The sequence below is a fragment of the Tasmannia lanceolata genome, unplaced genomic scaffold, assembly GCF_043159265.1.
Source record: "Tasmannia lanceolata isolate RefF3 unplaced genomic scaffold, GAP_Taslan_0.1 ptg000015l, whole genome shotgun sequence".
NCBI lineage: Eukaryota > Viridiplantae > Streptophyta > Magnoliopsida > Canellales > Winteraceae > Tasmannia > Tasmannia lanceolata.
Window position 1 is genome coordinate 63,076,828 of NW_027518692.1, and position 18,958 is coordinate 63,095,785.

The 18,958-nt window shown below is 37.5% G+C and overlaps 1 protein-coding gene and 3 pseudogenes across 1 annotated transcript; all 4 read right to left on the bottom strand.

The window, feature by feature from the left end:
- Window positions 1-421: 421 nt before the first annotated feature.
- LOC143846830 (antimicrobial ginkbilobin-2-like protein pseudogene) lies at window positions 422-1,398 on the bottom strand (annotated as a pseudogene).
- A 3,508-nt stretch (window positions 1,399-4,906) lies between these two features.
- LOC143892150 (antimicrobial ginkbilobin-2-like protein pseudogene) lies at window positions 4,907-5,733 on the bottom strand (annotated as a pseudogene).
- Window positions 5,734-10,273: 4,540 nt separating this feature from the next.
- On the bottom strand, window positions 10,274-11,271 carry LOC143846485 (antimicrobial ginkbilobin-2-like protein pseudogene; annotated as a pseudogene).
- Window positions 11,272-15,960: 4,689 nt separating this feature from the next.
- Window positions 15,961-16,946, bottom strand: LOC143846486 (antimicrobial ginkbilobin-2-like protein). The gene has a single exon (XM_077354922.1). The coding sequence runs from the start codon at window positions 16,803-16,805 to the stop codon at window positions 16,080-16,082; it is 726 nt and encodes a 241-aa protein (XP_077211037.1). The 5' UTR covers window positions 16,806-16,946; the 3' UTR covers window positions 15,961-16,079.
- Between the last annotated feature and the right edge of the window lie 2,012 nt (window positions 16,947-18,958).

Consider the following 18,958-nt stretch of genomic DNA (forward strand, 5'->3'; position numbering starts at 1 on the left):
CACGTAGCTCATGGTCGAGGCTTTGTTTCTCAACCTTGTGGTTGCAGGTTTGATCCCAGCTTGCTTACCAAAAAACAGTAAGAAAGTTTAGAAATATTTTTCCTTTGCAAACTTTTCCACAAAAAAAATAAAATTACTGCAATCCAAACTGGGTTGATTAACAAATTCTAGCCCATTCAATGTCATAACAATAAATAGGAAAACCAGATAGAAAAATACCATCATTGGATTCTTCTCTTACAAGTTCGAAATGGTATAATGAAACAGTTGTGTTGTGATGGATGTCTTGTATTATGTTAGTGAGTGTTCATCTGTACTAGGTATTTATAATCTGGTGAGCTTTATTTTATGATTATGTGAAGCAATTGCAATTTTAGATAATGAGACCATTAAGAGAGAGAGGCGGGGAGGGGGGACAGAATTATTCAACAAATCCATATTTATTTCGTATAGGGGGTATACATATCATCCCTTTTATTTTCATAATAAAAGCAATCACCAAAGTTGAGAACTTTGAATGATTTATCTAGGCATTGACGAAAGGGTACAGCTCGTAAATAAAGTTACAACTGCCTCCCACAACCCTTCCTCCTCGCCTCCCATCACAACAACTAGGGAGCTCACTTATAGCAGTCTCTAGGCATTCCTTGCAAGCACTGCTAGAAAGATCCCTTGTACATTGAACCAAACCATATAGTGTATCATATTCTCCTCCAAGCTTCATATCTCCAGTTGCAAACATCAGAGGACTAATATGTGCTTCTAAAGTCAGACGATTAAGCAGTTCCCTGGTTTTCTGATTAAACCACATCGGGTCGCTTACATTTTGCGTGTTCCACATATAGAATTTGTTCTTGTTGTCAATCTTGCCAAAGAATTCGTCATTCGAGTAGTGTAACAGACAATTGTCATACCATATAATAGCCTCTTCGTTGTATGGACAAAGCTGGCGAATCTCACTAGTTGCATCAACAACACATGTCTTGCAATCCGTGCTTGAAACATCGCCTCGGCATAGACTGAGCCCATTTACTCGGGCTTGGCCATACCCAACCGAGCCAAGGCCAAAGCCCGTGAGGGGAACTTTGATGATGAGAGAACCCATTAGCTGGTTCAAGTTCTTGGCAAAAGGACCATTGGCAGTGTTGTTATACGGGCTCGAACATATGTGAAAGTTTGGGCCATTGCAGACGACAGTTTGGAGAAGAAGAGCAAAGGATAGAAGATAAAGTGGGGTGAATTTGAAAAGATACATGGTGGAAGAAATGGAAGAGGTGTACTTAAAAGATTTTCTTTTTTGCTGGTTTGATGGCTGCTATTCAAAATGAAGGCTCAATTGATAGAGGCTCAAGGAAGGTTACAGAGCCTCCTTGAAGACAATTTGAACTCAAACAGGATGTTGTAAGAAACGGAATGGATTGTTTCTAGGAATGGCTCCATATAAATAGACGAACCCAAGGCCAAAATTTTGAGAAATGTTGATCCTTTCTCCTCTTTTATTAAATACGTTATCTTTTAGTCAAACGCATTGCTTCTTGTCTTCTATTAAATGGGTTGTCTTAGTCAGCCCTGATACATGGACGTAGTATGAAGAAAAGGCCTTGTTTGAAAAAATGTGCTGCCTTTGCTGAGGAGCTTATAATTAAATAGTTTTTCTTAAAGAAAACAAAATCTGTTTCAAGTCCGACCTTCTACTAAGACACTGTTTTGAACCCTTCTCACCTTTCTAGATTGAGAAATTATTCTTGAGGTGGCTTATCTCAGCTATAAACCAACTTTTTAGGCATATCTTCACATTTTGTTTTTTTTTTAAGTAAAAGATGATTACAAGTGCACTTATGGGCAGGAACGGTCCTGTATTCAAGTTAGCTTTAGAAGCTTCTAATTTGGCAAGTCAATCAGCCAAATAGTTGGCACTTCTATGTATGGGAGTAAAAGAGGAAGCATCGTGCATACAAAGATCTCTAATGTCATCCGATATATTGACTCCACTAACCGATGTTAATCTTTGTTGTGAAAAACCCCAATTAGCAATATGTGATTTCAATGGCAAAGTAAAATGAGAGAATAAACACAAGCAATCACACAAAGACACAAAGATTTACGTGGTTCGGCAAAAGCCTACTCCACGGCAAAGGCGAGAAAATCCACCTATAAGATTCAGAGACTACAAGAGAAGATGAGTCTCTCTCTCACCAAACCCACTAGAAACCCAGGCACACCCTTTTCCCCTTTCTTTTGAGCTCTCAACCCTCTTTACAAGACTTGCTCACGAAATAAGCCCTAAAAGCCCCTTTATATAAAGCGGGCCATAAGTTAGTCTTATCATGCCGAAAAACACATAAAACGGGCCAGGAATAAACGGGCCTAATCCGGGTCGCACACAATATTTCGGACCCTAAACGGGTTTGAATTCAAGACACCCAACTCAACAATCTTTTTTTTTAAGTGGGGCATATCTTCAGTAGAGTAGAACCGTCTTGGAATTCTTCTTGTGTTAGCATTTTAAATGTTCCATAGTAAACTCACTGGTATATAAAACCTTACCTAGTGTTAGGTTAACAGGGACAGGTGTTGGCTTTGCAGTGGTTCCTGTGAGGGCCACGTGTCAACAGCCAATTGGTGGCTGAGTTCGGACCCCATCAGTGCTAAGTTCGGACCCCATCAGTGCTGAGTTCGGACCCCATCACCTAGTGAATGGTGCATGTCATGCTGACCACATGAATCACCATTCAGCTTTACTAGCCTGCCCCAATCATATTTTTATTCCTCCATCTTATCCTAAATTGAGTAGTTGTAATAGGTACTCTTTTTCTGATCGTAAACCCGCAAAATGACCAACTCACATGCCAAGGGATCATGGAGAATAAGTATGTGTGGGGCCTAAGCTGTCAAAGATCTAAACAATGCAGTTCTTAGGCCCTACATAGGGTTCATGTAGAGAGAGAGAGAGAGAGAGAGAGAGAGATCACTACAACATTGTATCGGTGTTGTACCGGTTGTGGTATCCTTAAGGGGGTGAACTTATCACTGCCCGATGGATTATCTTATTCAAATCTGATCGATCTGAAGACTTAATATGAAGAAAAGGCTTTGTTTGAAAAATGCGCTGTCTTTGCCAAGGAGCTTAATTTGTTGAGAAAATCCCTCAACCTTCCCAACATAATTAAATGTTTTCTTCTTTTTTTTCTGAAAGAGAGCAAAATCTGTTTCAAGTGCCAGCTTCTAGACAGACACTAATTTGAACCCTTTTTTATTGTGTTAATAAGTTGTTACCTTTATAAAAGAACACTAATTTGAACCCTTCTCACTGTTCTAGATTGAAGTTGAGAAGGTTTGTCTCTGCTATACCTTCACAATTCACATGTCCCAATCAGTAGAACTGCCTTTCATGAATTATCCTAGGGTTGGACATGTAGGCGATCCGTAATTAACTCACTTGTATGTAAAACAATACCTAGAGATTTGCCCATGTCATGCAACCCTAGCTAAACCTGCAAAATGGCTAAGACACATACCTAGAGTTGACAACATGATTAAGTTCAAACCAGTTGAACAATCCTAACCCATCAATTGCTTACAAAACGACAATTAAAATTTTGAAGAAATCTTTTTATCTCATTTATTCATTTTGGTTAGAATTAAATCCAAAATTCAGCAAAAAAAACTGTCTCATTTATTCATTTTGGTTAGAATTAAATCCAAATTCAGCAAAAAAAATGCAGTGAGTTTAGATACGCATGCTAGCTAACAAACACTAGCAGATTCGAGAGTAGTAGTTAAGTTGAACTGTCAAGGATATATGATCTGGGATCTGGTACGTAGTTAACAGATCTGGATGATTGTAGATACCCCATTTTGCCTATCTCGGATTGACGATAGTTTGTGCGATGATGACCCCAATGATGAACTACTTCTAAATGTAAGGGCCAAAAGCACTTTGCAATCACAAATTTCTAAATTTAGAGATAAACTCCAGAACCAACATTCACTCCACTCTGCTACTTTCGTATCCCCTTAATCACGAAGTTCCTTCGGGTTTCGTGCTTATAAATGTCCCAAGCCCCTATGCATTTAAGAGGTTGAATTTCTAACCTAAATTTTGGCCAAATGTTAGGGGAAAGAGCTGAAATGCTAAAATAAAGTGTTTTAGTTCCCTACAGACCAGTATTCGTGAGCGAGAATGGTGCCTAACTCCTTCCATTTCTATAAAAAGGAAACCTACTCAATCTATGGGGGTGTGGATGGCAGTTTCAGTCACCCATGGTTCTAACTTCTAAGGCCCTAAATACTAGGGGGACTCGAGTAGAACCCCATGGGATTTCTATTGGAATCTCGTGGAGGGGATCAAGTTGGACGATTTGTCCGTGGATGTCAATCAACGGATGCATTGCCAAAAAAGCCCCTAAGGGATCTCATTATATAAAAATTTTACTAGAGTAGATTATGCAGAAGTAAGGAAAAGCACATTCAAAGAGGATCTCTGGGCACTGATTTCACAGTAGTCGGTTCGTGCTATTCACCAAGGATTGTCCATTTTCATCACCCAAATGGAGGAAAGTTTGGAAGTGCAAAGAGATTCTTCTAATTATACTATTTTGTGGGTCAAAGGGACTTGAGCAGGGCCATAGGGACTAGCCAATTATCTCGACCAAGGCTAGCCTTCAACCAAATGATGTTTCCCATTATTTTACATCTCACAAAGCAAAATAGAATTATTTAACCAATCCATATATATATGGTGTAGGGGTAAATATCATACCTTTTATTTTCATAATAAAAGCAATCACCAAATTTAAGAACTCTGAATGATCCATATTTATTTATTGTAGGGGGTATAAAACATCACCCCTTTTATTTACATCATAAAAGCAATCTTCAAAGTTTAAAACTTTGAAAGATATATCTAGGCATTGACGAAAGGGTACAGCTCATACCTAAAGTTACAACTCCCTCCAACAACCCTTCCTCCTTGTTTCCCATCACAGCAACTAGGAGGCTCACTTATAGCAGTCTCTAGGCATTCCTTGCATGCACCGCTAGAAAGATCCCTAGTACATTGAACCAAACCATATAACTTTTGATATTCTCCAAGCTTCATGTCTCCAGTTGCAAACTTCAAAGGACTAACATATGCTTCCAAAGACAGACGATGAATCAGTTCCCTGGTTTTCTGATTAAACGACATCGGTCGCTTACATTTTGAGTGTTCCACATATAGAATTTGTTCTTGTTGTCAATCTGGCCGAAGAATTCGGCATTGGAATAGTGTAAGAGGCAGTTGTCATACCTTAAAATCGCCTCTTCGTTATAAGGACAAAGCTGGCGAATCTCACTAGTTGCATCAGCAACACATGTCTTGCAATCAGCGCTTGAAACGTCACCTTGGCACAGACTAAGTCCGTGTACTCGGCCTAGGCCTTGCCCAACTGAGCCCAGGCCAAAGCCCGTGGGGGGGACTTTGATTGAAAGGGAACTCAGCAGTTGGTTTAAGTTCTTGGCGTAAGGACCATTGGCGGTGTAGGTATTCGAGCTCGAACAGAAATCAAAGAGGGGTTCATTGCAGACGACAGTTTGGAGAAGAAGAGCAAAGTATAGCAAATAGAGTGGGGTTAACTTGAAAAGACCATGGTGAAAGAAATGAATCTATTTAACTGGGTATGGCAGGTTTTATTCAAAATGAAAGCTAATGAGCACATTTATGTGTGAATTGTAGGTAGGAAAAGCATGCATATTCCGTATTTAGAGCGGTACCGTAAGGTATTTTGTTTGTTTTTAGTGTTTCAGAGTTATTCTTTAATTTTCATGGAAAATAAAGCTAAGAAGGTCGAAGATTAAAAAAAAATTCATCAATTGGACGGTTAGATTATCTTATGGCTGTGGAACGAAAGCATCTTGTGAGCCACAACCAATTCCATCAAGGCTAACAATTTTGAACGGTTAGGATCATCTCATTGGAGACACAATTAATTCACATTGGTGGGCCCATTGTTTCATTCCATGGAGTTAATTTGGGATGCCATCTTTGTAGCCCAATAAAAGTGAACGGTTTGGATCGGTCTTGAGGGGCGTTATTAATTTACATTGCGACCATCAAATGGGCGGCTTGGATCGTTCTACAAAGATGATTTAGGGGTGTAATCAACTCACATAATGGGCTATTAATTGAACGGTTTGGGTTGCTCTATGGACATGATTGGATTGCTCTATTAAATTGAAGACACAACCTATTTACATTGTGGCCCATCGAATGAATGGATTGGATCATTTAAGTTCCATGGAAGGGGCAAACCAATTGGCAATGAGATTACTAAATGGACGGCTAGGATCAACTTGTGGGAATGGATTAGAGGAGCACGAATTGTTGCAGCCCACTGAAATGGCTGGTTTGGATAACTCCAAGGTGCCAACCCTCTCTCTCTCTCTCTCTCTCTCTCTCTCAGGTTAAAAATGCACTAACGTCCAGCTACTTTGGGTATAAATGCAAATGTGTACGTACATGGTCTGTTACATTATTACCTTATTGCTTTGCATGCAAGGGGTGATGAAAAGGCATACGTGTATATTTTGCATGGAAAGGTAATAATAAGGACACATTTTAGAAACTTGACTTTTATGGTAACTCGGTGGAGCCCACTAATTATGCTAAAAGTGGAACTTGACCGATCGGCCCACCATTGTTTAATTCAAGATAGAAACACCATCAGGTGTGAAAATTAGCAAGATGCCCAAAAACATCTAATTAGCAAGTTGTAAGATAAGTGGGCCCCACTTTGGGTTTTAGAAAGATGTTAAAACAAAGCAAGAAAACCACCAAATTTTTACAGCGTGGAATTGTTTTTGGGCCAACAATAAAAAGCACTCTTGTGGAAATTTTCACTACTTTTGGGCCAAATTTTCACTACAAGCAGTCCACTTTTTCATTTTTTTAGCATGTACTGCATATAAATGCAAGGAAGCATGGCACGTGGGACCCACTTGGGTAGTTTCTAAAATTCTATACACATGTGGGACCCACTTGGAATAGAAGATTGTTTCAAAAACAGCGGCTCACGTTTTTGGTTTTGAATTCAAAATAGCATGTATTTTATATACTATATAATATACGTGGGACCCACCATGGAAGAAAACAAGTGCTAAGTTGCAAAAATTTCCGCTCATTCCCACGTAGGTAAGGGAAAAGTCAACTTGAAATTACCAAAACTAAGTGCCGAGTTGCTGAAATTATGAGAAGAAAAGAAAAAGTTTATGCTATTGCTAACAAATACTGAAAGTTGCTAAATTACCAGAGATAGGAAGTGTCACAAAAAATACAAGAGAATTTTCAAGTTTATGTCTTTTCTTGGGTTTTGAAGATAGAAGAGGAAGAATGCTATATATTGAAGTAAAGACTCTTTCTTTAGTCTCTACATACTCTCTCTACTCTCTTTTACTCCCTACTCTCTTTTGTTTTCTCTTGCTTTATTTCAAATTCTTTTTCTTTTCAACGCATCATCATCAACCATTCAAACTCAATGTGACATTAAATCCAAAGACTGGAGGAGAAAAAGAATAAGTTCTTTTTATTTTTGTTATTTATTTCAAATTCCAATTTGATGTACTTTAAGTTTATTTCAAGTCAGTGAAGAAGTTATTTTTCTTTTATTTTTCTTTTCAAGTTCTTGATAGTACTTCTCTTCTCTATCTTCTTTAATTTTGTTTCTTTCCCCTTCTCCATGAATAGCTAAACACATCTACTTGGGGTTTAGATGAAGCCATGGGGAAGGAGAAAGATGATTAATTAAAACCAGTGGCTTATATAACAACTTATGTAAGGGTTTGTATTTGTTGGATCTCAATCACTTATGCCACTGGCTTTCCCCTGTCGTATAAGTAATTGCTGATAAACAGCTATAATTTGTTATATAATATACAAAATTGAGTAGTATATTTTATTAAACACTCATGGGCAATGACATCTATTGATCTTATTCCCCATTGACTGGATTTATTAAATACACTATCCAATATAAAAATTGGTTTGATTAATAATCTAATCCCAACATATGGTGGATTCTAACCCTAAGCACTATTTTATATTAAATTAAGGTTTTTACACTATTTCAAATTACTTTTGCAATTTTTCAATTTACTTAAGCCCTTAGAATTTGATTTTCTAATTAGATTAGATAAGTAGTTAATAGAAATCATTAGAATTTTCGTACACTTTACCTAAATATAAGAGTTAATTTGGTAATCATTTTTACATTGTTTTCGACCCAAATATCTATTTAGTTAATAAATTTACAATATATTGTTGACTCCGATCCTGAGTTTGTTTTCCGAATACTATAGGGGTAGAAATACAATTCTCTTCCCTGAGTTCGACCAGTATCTACACATATTCCGTGCACTTACGGTTATATTTAATAAGACAATCAAAAGCTCAAAGTATACAGGCACCTTCAAGAGTAGGTAAGAGCTCAAACAAGGTAAGGTAAGAGATGGAATGGATTGTTTCTAGAATGGCTCCGTATAAATAGACGAACCCCAAGCCACAATTTTGAGAAATATCTTTACTTGTCTTTTATGAAATGCGTTATCTTAGTCAAACCTGATCCACAGACTTAGTGAGTTAGGGGAAATGTCATTGCTTCTTGTCTTCTATTAAATAGGTTATCTAGTCAACACTAATATATGGACTTTTATAATGAAGAGAAGGTCTTGTATGAGAAATATTATTGCCGACGATTTTTTCTAAAGAGAACAAAATCTGTTTCAAGCGCCGGTTTCTGGAAAGACACTGATTTGAACCCTTCTCACCTTTCTAATTTTCTATATTGAAGGTAAGAAGATTTATCTTTGGTGTAGACCACCTTTTTAGCCACACCTCCACATATCCCTATCAGTAGACCTGCCTTTTTAGTCAGCTCACCTGTATACAAAATCATACCTAGCTATTTCTCCATGCCATGTGATCCAAAACCAGCAAAATGACCAAGAAACATGCCTAGAGTTGACAACCTGATTAAGTTCAAACCATTTGAACAATCCTAAACCATCTAAGGCTGGGAAAAGGACAATTAAAAAAAAAATTGAAGGAAGTTTTTTTTTATCTCAATTACTATTCATTTTACAAATCAACCGATGATTGGATGGCTAAGATTTTGCTGTCAAAATATTTTTTGGGCCTATGGAATCCATTGTGGGGCCTGTTTTCACATTCATGATCTGGTAGTCCAATTATCTATTATATCTTGTTGGTAACTATAATGTGAAAGAGTTGCATGTTAGGAAAACATTAATCTTTTTCTCTGTATATAAATCAATGAAGATTCACAAAGAAAAATAAAGAGGTGAATAACATATCGCCAACCTCAAGAACGTCCTCAAGAGAAAATTGTGTAGTAATTAATTCAAGAAATAAAAAAGAAGTTTTCCCTTGGGCTGCAACTATATAAATAAAACTCAGCCTACCAGTGTTGGCCCCAATTGAAATTTTTACCAATAACAAGTAAAAAGCCAAAAGTTGATTCAAAAACTCTATTATATTCTATATTCTAAAGATGACTTTAGTAAAAATAATGGACTCAAAATCCTCTTAATCGGCTAAGAATGGATATTTAGCAAATATTTGGCATCAATCCGTGATTATGGAATCCAGCATTGTATAAGTCATCAATAAAATAAAATTCCAACCACATATTATATCTTGGACATTGTATATTCTTCTTTTGTAAGCCAATTTAGTGAAATTTGAAGTCTCTTGACTCGACTTCCGTAACAGCTTGTGCTTCATTCTTTGTGTGTTTAACATCAAGAGAATAATTTTCTTCTCTTGAATCTCATCCTCTCCATCTAAATGATTTCATCCCAACAGGGATTGCGCGTGTAGCTCAATGGTCGAGGCTTTGTTTCTCAACCTTTAGGTTGTAGGTTTGATCCCAGCGTACCTACCAAAAAAAGTAAGAAAGTGTAGAAATATTTTTCCTTTGCAAACTTTTCCAGAAAAATTACTGCAATCCAAACAGGACTGATTAACAAATTCTAGCCCATACAATTTCGTAGCGATAAATAGGAAATCTAGATAGAAAAATACCATGATTGGATTCTTCAATTACAAGTTTGAAATGGGATAATGGAATAGTTGTGTTGTGATGGGTGTCTTGTGTTATGTTAGTGGGTGTTCATCTGTACTAGGTATTTATAATCTGGTGTGCTTTATTTTATGATTATGTGCAATTGCAATTTTAGATAATGAGACCATTGAGAGAGAGGGGAAGGGGGGACAGAATTATTCAACAAATCCATATTTATTTCATATAGGGGGTATACATATCATCCCTTTTATTTTCATAATAAAAGCGATCACCAAAGTTGAGAACTTTGAATGATTTATCTAGGCATTGACGAAAGGGTACAGCTCGTAAATAAAGTTACAACTGCCTCCCACAACCCTTCCTCCTCGCCTCCCATCACAACAAATAGGGAGCTCACTTATAGCAGTCTCTAGGCATTCCTTGCAAGCACTGCTAGAAAGATCCCTTGTACATTGAACCAAACCATATAGTGTATCATATTCTCCTCCAAGCTTCATATCTCCAGTTGCAAACATCAGAGGACTAATATGTGCTTCTAAAGTCAGACGATTAAGCAGTTCCCTGGTTTTCTGATTAAACCACATCGGGTCGCTTACATTTTGCGTGTTCCACATATAGAATTTGTTCTTGTTGTCAATCTTGCCAAAGAATTCGTCATTCGAGTAGTGTAACAGACAATTGTCATACCATATAATAGCCTCTTCGTTATAAGGACAAAGCTCACGAATCTTACTAGTTGCATCAACAACACATGTCTTGCAGTCAGTGCTTGAAACATCGCCTCGGCATAGACTGAGCCCGTTTACTCGGGCTTGGCCATACCCAACCGAGCCAAGGCCAAAGCCCGTGCGTGGAACTTTGATGGTGAGAGAACCCATTAGCTGGTTCAAGTTCTTGGCAAAAGGACCATTGGCAGTGTTGTTACTCGGGCTCGAACATATGTGAAAGTTTGGGCCACTAGAGACGACAGTTTGGAGAAGAAGAGCAAAGGATAGAAGATGAAGTGGGGTAAATTTGAAAAGATACATGGTGGAAGAAATGGGAGAGGAGTAATAAAAAGCCCGTTTTTTTTTGCTGATATGCCTGCTTTTATTCAAAATGAAAGCTCGAAGGATACAGGGTCAAGTAAGGTAACAGAGCCTCCTTCAAAAGAATGTGAGCTCAAACTGGGTAATGTAAGAGATGGAATGGATTGTTTCTAGGAATGGCTCCATATAAATAGACGAACCCCTGGCCAAATGCAGTTTTGAGAAATGTTGATCGTTACTTGTCTTAGTCAAACCAGATCTAGAGACTTAGTGAGTTAGGGGAAATGGCATTGCTTCTTGTCTTCTATTAAATGGGTTGTCTTAGTCAGCCCTGATACATGGACTTAGTATCAAGAAAAGGCCTTGTTTGAAAATGTGCTGCCTTTGCTAAGGAGCTTATAATTAAATAGTTTTTCTTAAAGAAAACAAAATCTGTTTCAAGCGCCACCTTCTAGTAAGACACTATTTCGAACCCTTCTCACGTTTCTAGATTGAAGAAATTATTCTTGAGGTGGCTTATCTCAGCTATACACCAACCCATTAGGCATATCTTCACATTTTTTCTTTAAAAAACAAAAGTAAAAGATGATTACAAGTGAACTTGTGGGCAGGAACGGTCCTGTTTACAAGTTAGCTTTAAAAGCTTCTAATTTGGGAAGTCAATCAGCCAAATAGTTGGCACTTAGGTATGGGAGTAAAAGAAGAAGCATAGTTCATACAAAGATCTCTAATCTCATCTGATATATTGACGAATCTACACTAACCGATGTTAATCCTTTTTTCAGTGGGGCATTTCAGCAGAGTAGAACCGTCTTGGAATTCTTCTTGTGTTAGCGTTTTAAATGTACCCTGGTCAACTCACTGGTATATAAAACCTTAGCTTGTGAATTGTGCATGTCATGCTAACCACATGAATCACCATTCAACTTTACTAACCTGACCCAATCATATTTTTATTTCTCCATCTTATCCTAAATTGAGTAGTTGTAGTAGGTACTCTTTTTCTGATCCTAAACCCGCAAAATGACCAAGTCACATGCCAAGGGATCATGGAGAATAAGTATGGGTGGGGCCTACGTTGTAAAAGATCTAAACAATCCAGTTCTTAGGCCCTACAAACTTTGCCAATGAGCTTAATTTGTTGAGAAAATCAGTCAACTTTCTCAACATAATTAAATGTTTTTTTTTTTTTCCCAAAGAGAAAAAAACACAATTCTCAGATAATTTCTTCTATTAGCTTCTGCAGATATGGAGGTTCTTCTATTTTCACGCCAAGTGATAATGCCATCTTGTTGAAATTGGCATTCATAAACGCAAGTTGCCTTTTGAACTCTCTTGTCTACCTCCATGTCTGCAGAAGCTAATGGAAGAAATTATCTTAGAATTGTGTCTTTTGCACAAAGGAGGACCGATCCTTCCATCGAAGCGGATCAAGAGGTTGATCTTCCCTCTAAGAAGATCAATCACGTTACGAACCATTCGGGTTCGTAACATTAGGACTGGTCTGGTTTAATCAAGGAGGTGTCCATGAAGCTTAGAGTTCGGACACTCCCCAAGCATGGGTTAAGTTTAATTTATTTTTTTCTCTTTGATTTTTGTTTGATTCTAGTAGTGATAATTGAGATATGGGGGATAGATTTTTCCCAAAAAATTAAATCCATGCGACCTCCTTTAAAGGTTTATTCTAGTTAATTAGTCATTTATGGTTCTTGCATGTATGCTTAACAAATTGCAAATAAAAAAACCCTATTTATTTCCTTTTCGTTCCGCTTCTCTTCTCCAAATATCAAAATTACTCAGCCTTAATTGAATAAAGTGCACAACGACAGAGTGTGACCTCAATCTTGATATTGTCTTTGAACCTGCATACACTAAGAATTGTCGTCGCAACTCTCAAACAGTTTAACTTCACCATCTTCTCGTGCTTCAATTAGATATCACGTGTTTATGGGCTAATTAAATAAGTATTTTGAATGAAACGACAAAGCCATGATATAGAGACAGGGTGAGAATGGTGCCTAACTCCTTCCATTTCTATAAAAAGGAAACCTACCCAATCTATTGTTGGTGGGAATTTTGTGAAGATAAAATTCTGTAGACTTGCTTCAAGGCGCGTAATCGTTTTCCTTAAGACAAATTTCGCCCCCACCAGTTGTGTGCAAAGGGGGTCCGTGAATTTCCTCCAAGATACAATGAAGTCTTGAAGGAAGATCCTACAAATATTTGATGACGCTTTGCACAAGCGGAATCCAACCCAAAATGCCTCTTTAAAAACTTCAAGCCTTTGAGAAATCACTAAAACTGTTTCTGCAGAAAACAGTGTTTAGTGCACTGTTTTATGAAAACTCAAAATGAAAAACAAGAGAGAAGGGGATTGCATAAGAAAAACTACAGCAATAGTGGCTTTTCTGTATCTAAAATGACAGATTTATGTTCCTTTTATAGTGCATTAGATGTCTATTCATTAAGGAAAACATCCCTTCAAGACATCTCTTGGATTGGTTTGAATGATGACCATTCGAGCACAACTCTTTGTGATTTGAGTGTTTTGGATCATCCACAAAGTGTCCTTTGTGTTTGAAAATCATCCATGATTGTTGGGAAGCAAAAGGGTTGAAAGAAGGTTGAAAAACGGAAGTGAATAGCCATGTCTATTTTCTCCCAATGAATAGATTTTCGAACAGCTGCGGTCGACCGGACTACCGTGGTCACCCGCCAATATGCTTCTGGTCTATTTATTTTTTCCGATCCAAAGAATCGCGGTCGCCCGCTCAAACCTTTCTGGAAATTGTTTATGTTTCCAATAGCCAATCCACGGTCGCACGAGAACCCTCGGTACCCGGGAACCCCAGGTCGACCGGCCCTTTTTGAAAATTGTTTTTCTACTTTAAATATAACTTGTGAAAATTCAATTAATTTTCAATACCATTTTGAAAATCTCTAACATCTATGAGGGCTTGGGTAGTAGTTTAAGAGTCACCCATGGTTCTGAGGCCCTAAATACTAGGAGGGCTCGAGTTGAACCCCATGGGATTTCTATTGGAATCTCGTGGAGGGGAACGAGTTGGACGATTTGTTCGTGGATGTCAATCAATGGATGCATTGCGAAAAAAGCTCCTAAGGGATCTCATTACATAAAAAATGAAAAATCGATAAAAGAACAATAAAAAGGGACCATTGCCGCGGCGGGCCGAGAGGAGGGCCCAAAAGGTGCCCCAACCATGGCGCACGCGAGTGTGGGAACCCAGAATGACTAGTAAGGATCTGAGATCTATATGTTCTTCGAGACCTAAGAACACAAAAGAGGGAAGAAACTTACAGTACAAACAGATATTATATTGCAGCACATTTGATTCTCCACCAGAAAGGAACTACTCGAATTCAAGTGATAGGATACGAGAACTCTAGATAGAGTAAGATGAACTGAAAGACATTCTGCTCAAGATCTTGCATTCAACAATATGTGATAGAAAAGGTCTAGAAAAAGACAGACGTCTGTCTACAATTCCAATCTCTCTCAAATAAATTAAAATACAACAATATGGAGAAGACTCTCTCTCTCTCTCTCTCTCTCTCTCTCTCTCTCTCTCTCTCTCTCTCTCTCTCTCTCTCTCTCTCTCTCTCTCTCTCTCTCTCTCTCTCCAAAACACAAGCAACTCTCAAGTCTCAAAACTCTAAGCACTCTATTAAAAAATGAGCTCAGGCGGGCTTTAACCTACAAACTAACTCTCAACAAACTTAACTACCACAGGTAAAATGACTTAAAAAAAGACAACTACAAAGTAATAAAAGACTAAAAAGAACACTAGCCTAACAACGATGCTAATGCAATGAATGGACAGCTGATCTGCCAGGGGATGCACTGCATCAGCTATAGAGCAAATCAAATCTTCAAATAACAAGGATCCTTACAAAAAAAAAATTCTACACGAGGAAAATCAATTAACCATATATCATACTAGAATTTAAGCTTTACACAATTTCCATTAAGATAATTGGGGGCCTTCATTGAGAAAAAAATGGACCAAAAACGTGCATATGCACATTGCGGCATTCCAGAAAGACTGAGAAACAGAGATATAGAGCCTTTTTTTTTTATTTGCTCATTCATTTTCTCCGGCTGACTTATTGTGTGAATCCCTCACATACTTATTATCATTGTAAATGTTTTAAGTTCTTAGTATGGAAATTTCGATGACACAGTTAAGAAAGAGCCTCATGTTCCCTTCAAGATTTATCTTAAAAGTTAGGCATGTGTTATAAAAGAAATTTTAAGAAAAAAGGAGCATAAATTAATTTACTTTGACAACCATTCAAAAAAGTTAATTTACTTTGACCTATAGAACTTAACAAGATTTTACTAGAGTAGATTATGCATATGTATGGAGAAGCACACTCAAAGAGGATCTGAGGGCACTGATTTCACCGTAGTCGGTCCGTGCTATTCACCAAGGATTGTCCATTTTCACCATCCGAGTGGAGGGCAGTTTGGAAGTGCAAGGAGATTCTTCTAATACTATTTTGTGGGTCAAAGAGACTTGCAAAGGGCCGTAGAGGCCAATCTCTAGGATGAAATTAAAGATCTATGTTTGCATGGTGTTTTTTTTCCTTTTCTATCATTCTTAGAAGCACCACCAATGAAACGTCTAGCCAAATCAAGAACATCTAACAGCTCTTTTATATGGGGCAATCTTTAATTACTTGTTATCTCTTCCTTTTAATGAATTTGGCATCTCTATTAATAAAAGATTTCGAGGAAGGATCAAGATATTGTCCCACTTCATCTCGACCAAGGCTAGCTTTCAACCAAATGATGTTTCCCATTATTTGGCATCTCACAGAGCAAAATCGAATTATTTTAATCAATCCTTATTTATTTGGTGGGGGTACATATATCATCCCTTTTTATTTTCATAATAAAAGGCAATCACCAAAGTTTAGAACTTTGAATGATCCATTCGCCAATGTCTTTCTAGGCATTGACGAAAGGGTACAGCTCATACCTAAAGTTACAACTCCCTCCAACAACCCTTCCTCCTTGTTTCCCATCACAGCAACTAGGAAGCTCACTTATAGCAGTCTCTAGGCATTCCTTGCACGCACCGCTAGAAAGATCCCTAGTACATTGAACCAAACCATATAGTTTTTGATATTCTCCAAGCTTCATGTCTCCAGTTGCAAACTTCAAAGGACTAACATATGCTTTCAAAGACAGACGATGAATCAGTTCCCTGGTTTTCTGATTAAACGACATCGGGTCGCTTACATTTTGAGTGTTCCACATATAGAATTTGTTCTTGTTGTCAATCTGGCCGAAGAATTCAGCATTCGAATAGTGTAAGAGGCAGTTGTCATACCATAAAATCGCCTCTTCGTTATAAGGACAAAGCTGGCGAATCTCACTAGTTGCATCAACAACACATGTCTTGCAATCAGCGCTTGAAACGTCACCTCGGCATAGACTAAGTCCGTTTACTCGGCCTAGGCCTTGCCCAACTGAGCCCAGGCCAAAGCCCGTGGGGGGGACTTTGATTGAAAGGGAACTCAGCAGTTGGTTTAAGTTCTTGGCGTAAGGACCATTGGCGGTGTAGGTATTCGAGCTCGAACAGAAATGAAAGAGAGGATCATTGCAGACGACAGTTTGGATAAGAAGAGCAAAGTATAGCAAATGGAGTGGGGTTAACTTGAAAAGATCCATGGTGGAAGAAATGAATCTTTTTAGCTGGGTATGTCAGGTTTTATTCAAAATGAAAGCTCAAAGAATACAAGCTCCTTCAAGAGAAAGTAGGAGCTAAAAAAGGGTGATGTAAGAGATGGAATGGATTGTTCTAGGAATGGCTCCATATAAATAGACGAACCCCAAGCCACAATTTTGAGAAATATTGATCGTTTCTTGTCTTTTATTAAATGCGTATCTTAGTCAAACCTGATCTAGAGACTTAGTGAGTTAGGGGAAATGGCATTGCTTCTTGTCTTCTATTAAATAGGTTATCTTCGTCAATACTAATATGTGGACTTTTTTATTTTTTGGTAGGTAATATATATATATGGACTTTCATAATGAAGGAAAGGTCTTTGTTTGAGAAATATCATTGCCGACGATCTTGTATAAAGAGAACGAAATCTGTTTCAAGCACCGGCTTCTAGAAAGACACTGATTTGAACCCTTCCTATATTGAAGTTGAGAAGATTTATCTTTGGTTTCTAGAAAGACACATATCCCTATCTTTAGTCGACTCACCCACGATACAAAATCATACCTAGCTATTGTTGGTGCAAAAAATCTGAAATCTCTTCATTTACGGTTACAACATTAATCGACTTCTTCAGTTCTTTGTTCTTTGGTATTGCCCTACAATCCTTAGCGAAGTCGCCATACTTTCCACAATTGAAACATTGACCTCTCTTTTTAAAATCACTTTGAAACTTAGATCTTTTTTAATAAAAATCCAACAGCTATTTCTCCATGTCAGGTGATCCTAAACCTCCAAAATGACCAAGTCATATGCCTAGAGTTGACAAACCTGATTTAGTTCAAACCAGTTGAACAATCCTAAACCATCAAAGGTTTCCAGAAGGACAATTAAAAAAAATTAAAGGTTTTTATCTCAATTACTATTCATTTTGCAAATCAACCATTGATTGGATGGTTAAGATCTTGCTATCAAAATAATTACTGGGCCTAGGGAATCCATTGTGGGGCCTGTTTTCACATTTATGATCTGGTCGTCCAATTATCTATTATATCTTGTTGGTAACTATAATGTGAATGAGTTGCATGTTAGGAAACCATTAACCTTTTTCTTTGTATGCAAAGCAATGAAGAGTCACAAAGAAAAATAAAGAGGTGAAGAACATATCGCCAACCTCAAGAACATCCTCAAGGGAAAAATGTATAGTAATTTATTCAAGAAATAAAAAAGAAAATTTGCCTTCGGCTGCAACCATATAAATAAAACTCAGCCTACCAGTATTGGCCCCCAATAGAAATTTTTACGAATAAAATTAAAAATCCAAAAGTTTTTTTGTTTTTTTTGAAATGGTAGAATGATTTCATTAGAAAAGGGAGCGGGCCGAATATCCAAAAGTTGATTCAAAAACTCTGTTATATTCAATATTCTAAAGATGACTTTAGTAAAAGTAATAGACTCAAAATCCTCTTAATCGGCTAAGAATGGAATTTTTCAAAAAAAGGTTAAAAATCTCAAACTTCTTAGGATATTTAGCAAATATTTGGCATCAATACGTGATTATGGAATCCAGCATTGTATAAGTCATCGACAGAATAAAATTCCAACCGCATATTATAAAGCCTGATCCAACGGTTAGATCAAAGTTAAAGTTCGCACGAAGTTTTGACCTTTTTTACTTCCTTTAAACATGACACAGCACTTCACCAGCCTTTTCTACGTCAAGGTCAAACCAGTTGAACATTTCTAGCCATTAATGATTCAATGGCGTGCAAAATTTAAAAAAAAAAAACACAAAGTTTTTATCATATTATTCATTTTTACAAGCCAGTGATTAGATGGTTTGGATATCCTATGAAAACAATTTTTGAACCTTGTGAATTCAAGGTGCGGGACCCGTTTCGAGATTGATGATCGGGTTCTTCATTATCCTGTAACATCTTTTTGCTATCATATTATGGTGCGAATGAGGTGAACTGGGTCAATCTCCTTAACGATGCCATAAGTTTTTTTCAGAGCATGAAAGGAACTATGTTTCGGCTCTTTTTTCTAATTTAGAAATGTTCCTTCTCTCAAGCATGGTTTTAAATTTCTACTGAAATCCAGACCGAAATTTCGGATTTCGGTGGAGACCGACACAGAAATCAGCGATACCCGAAAT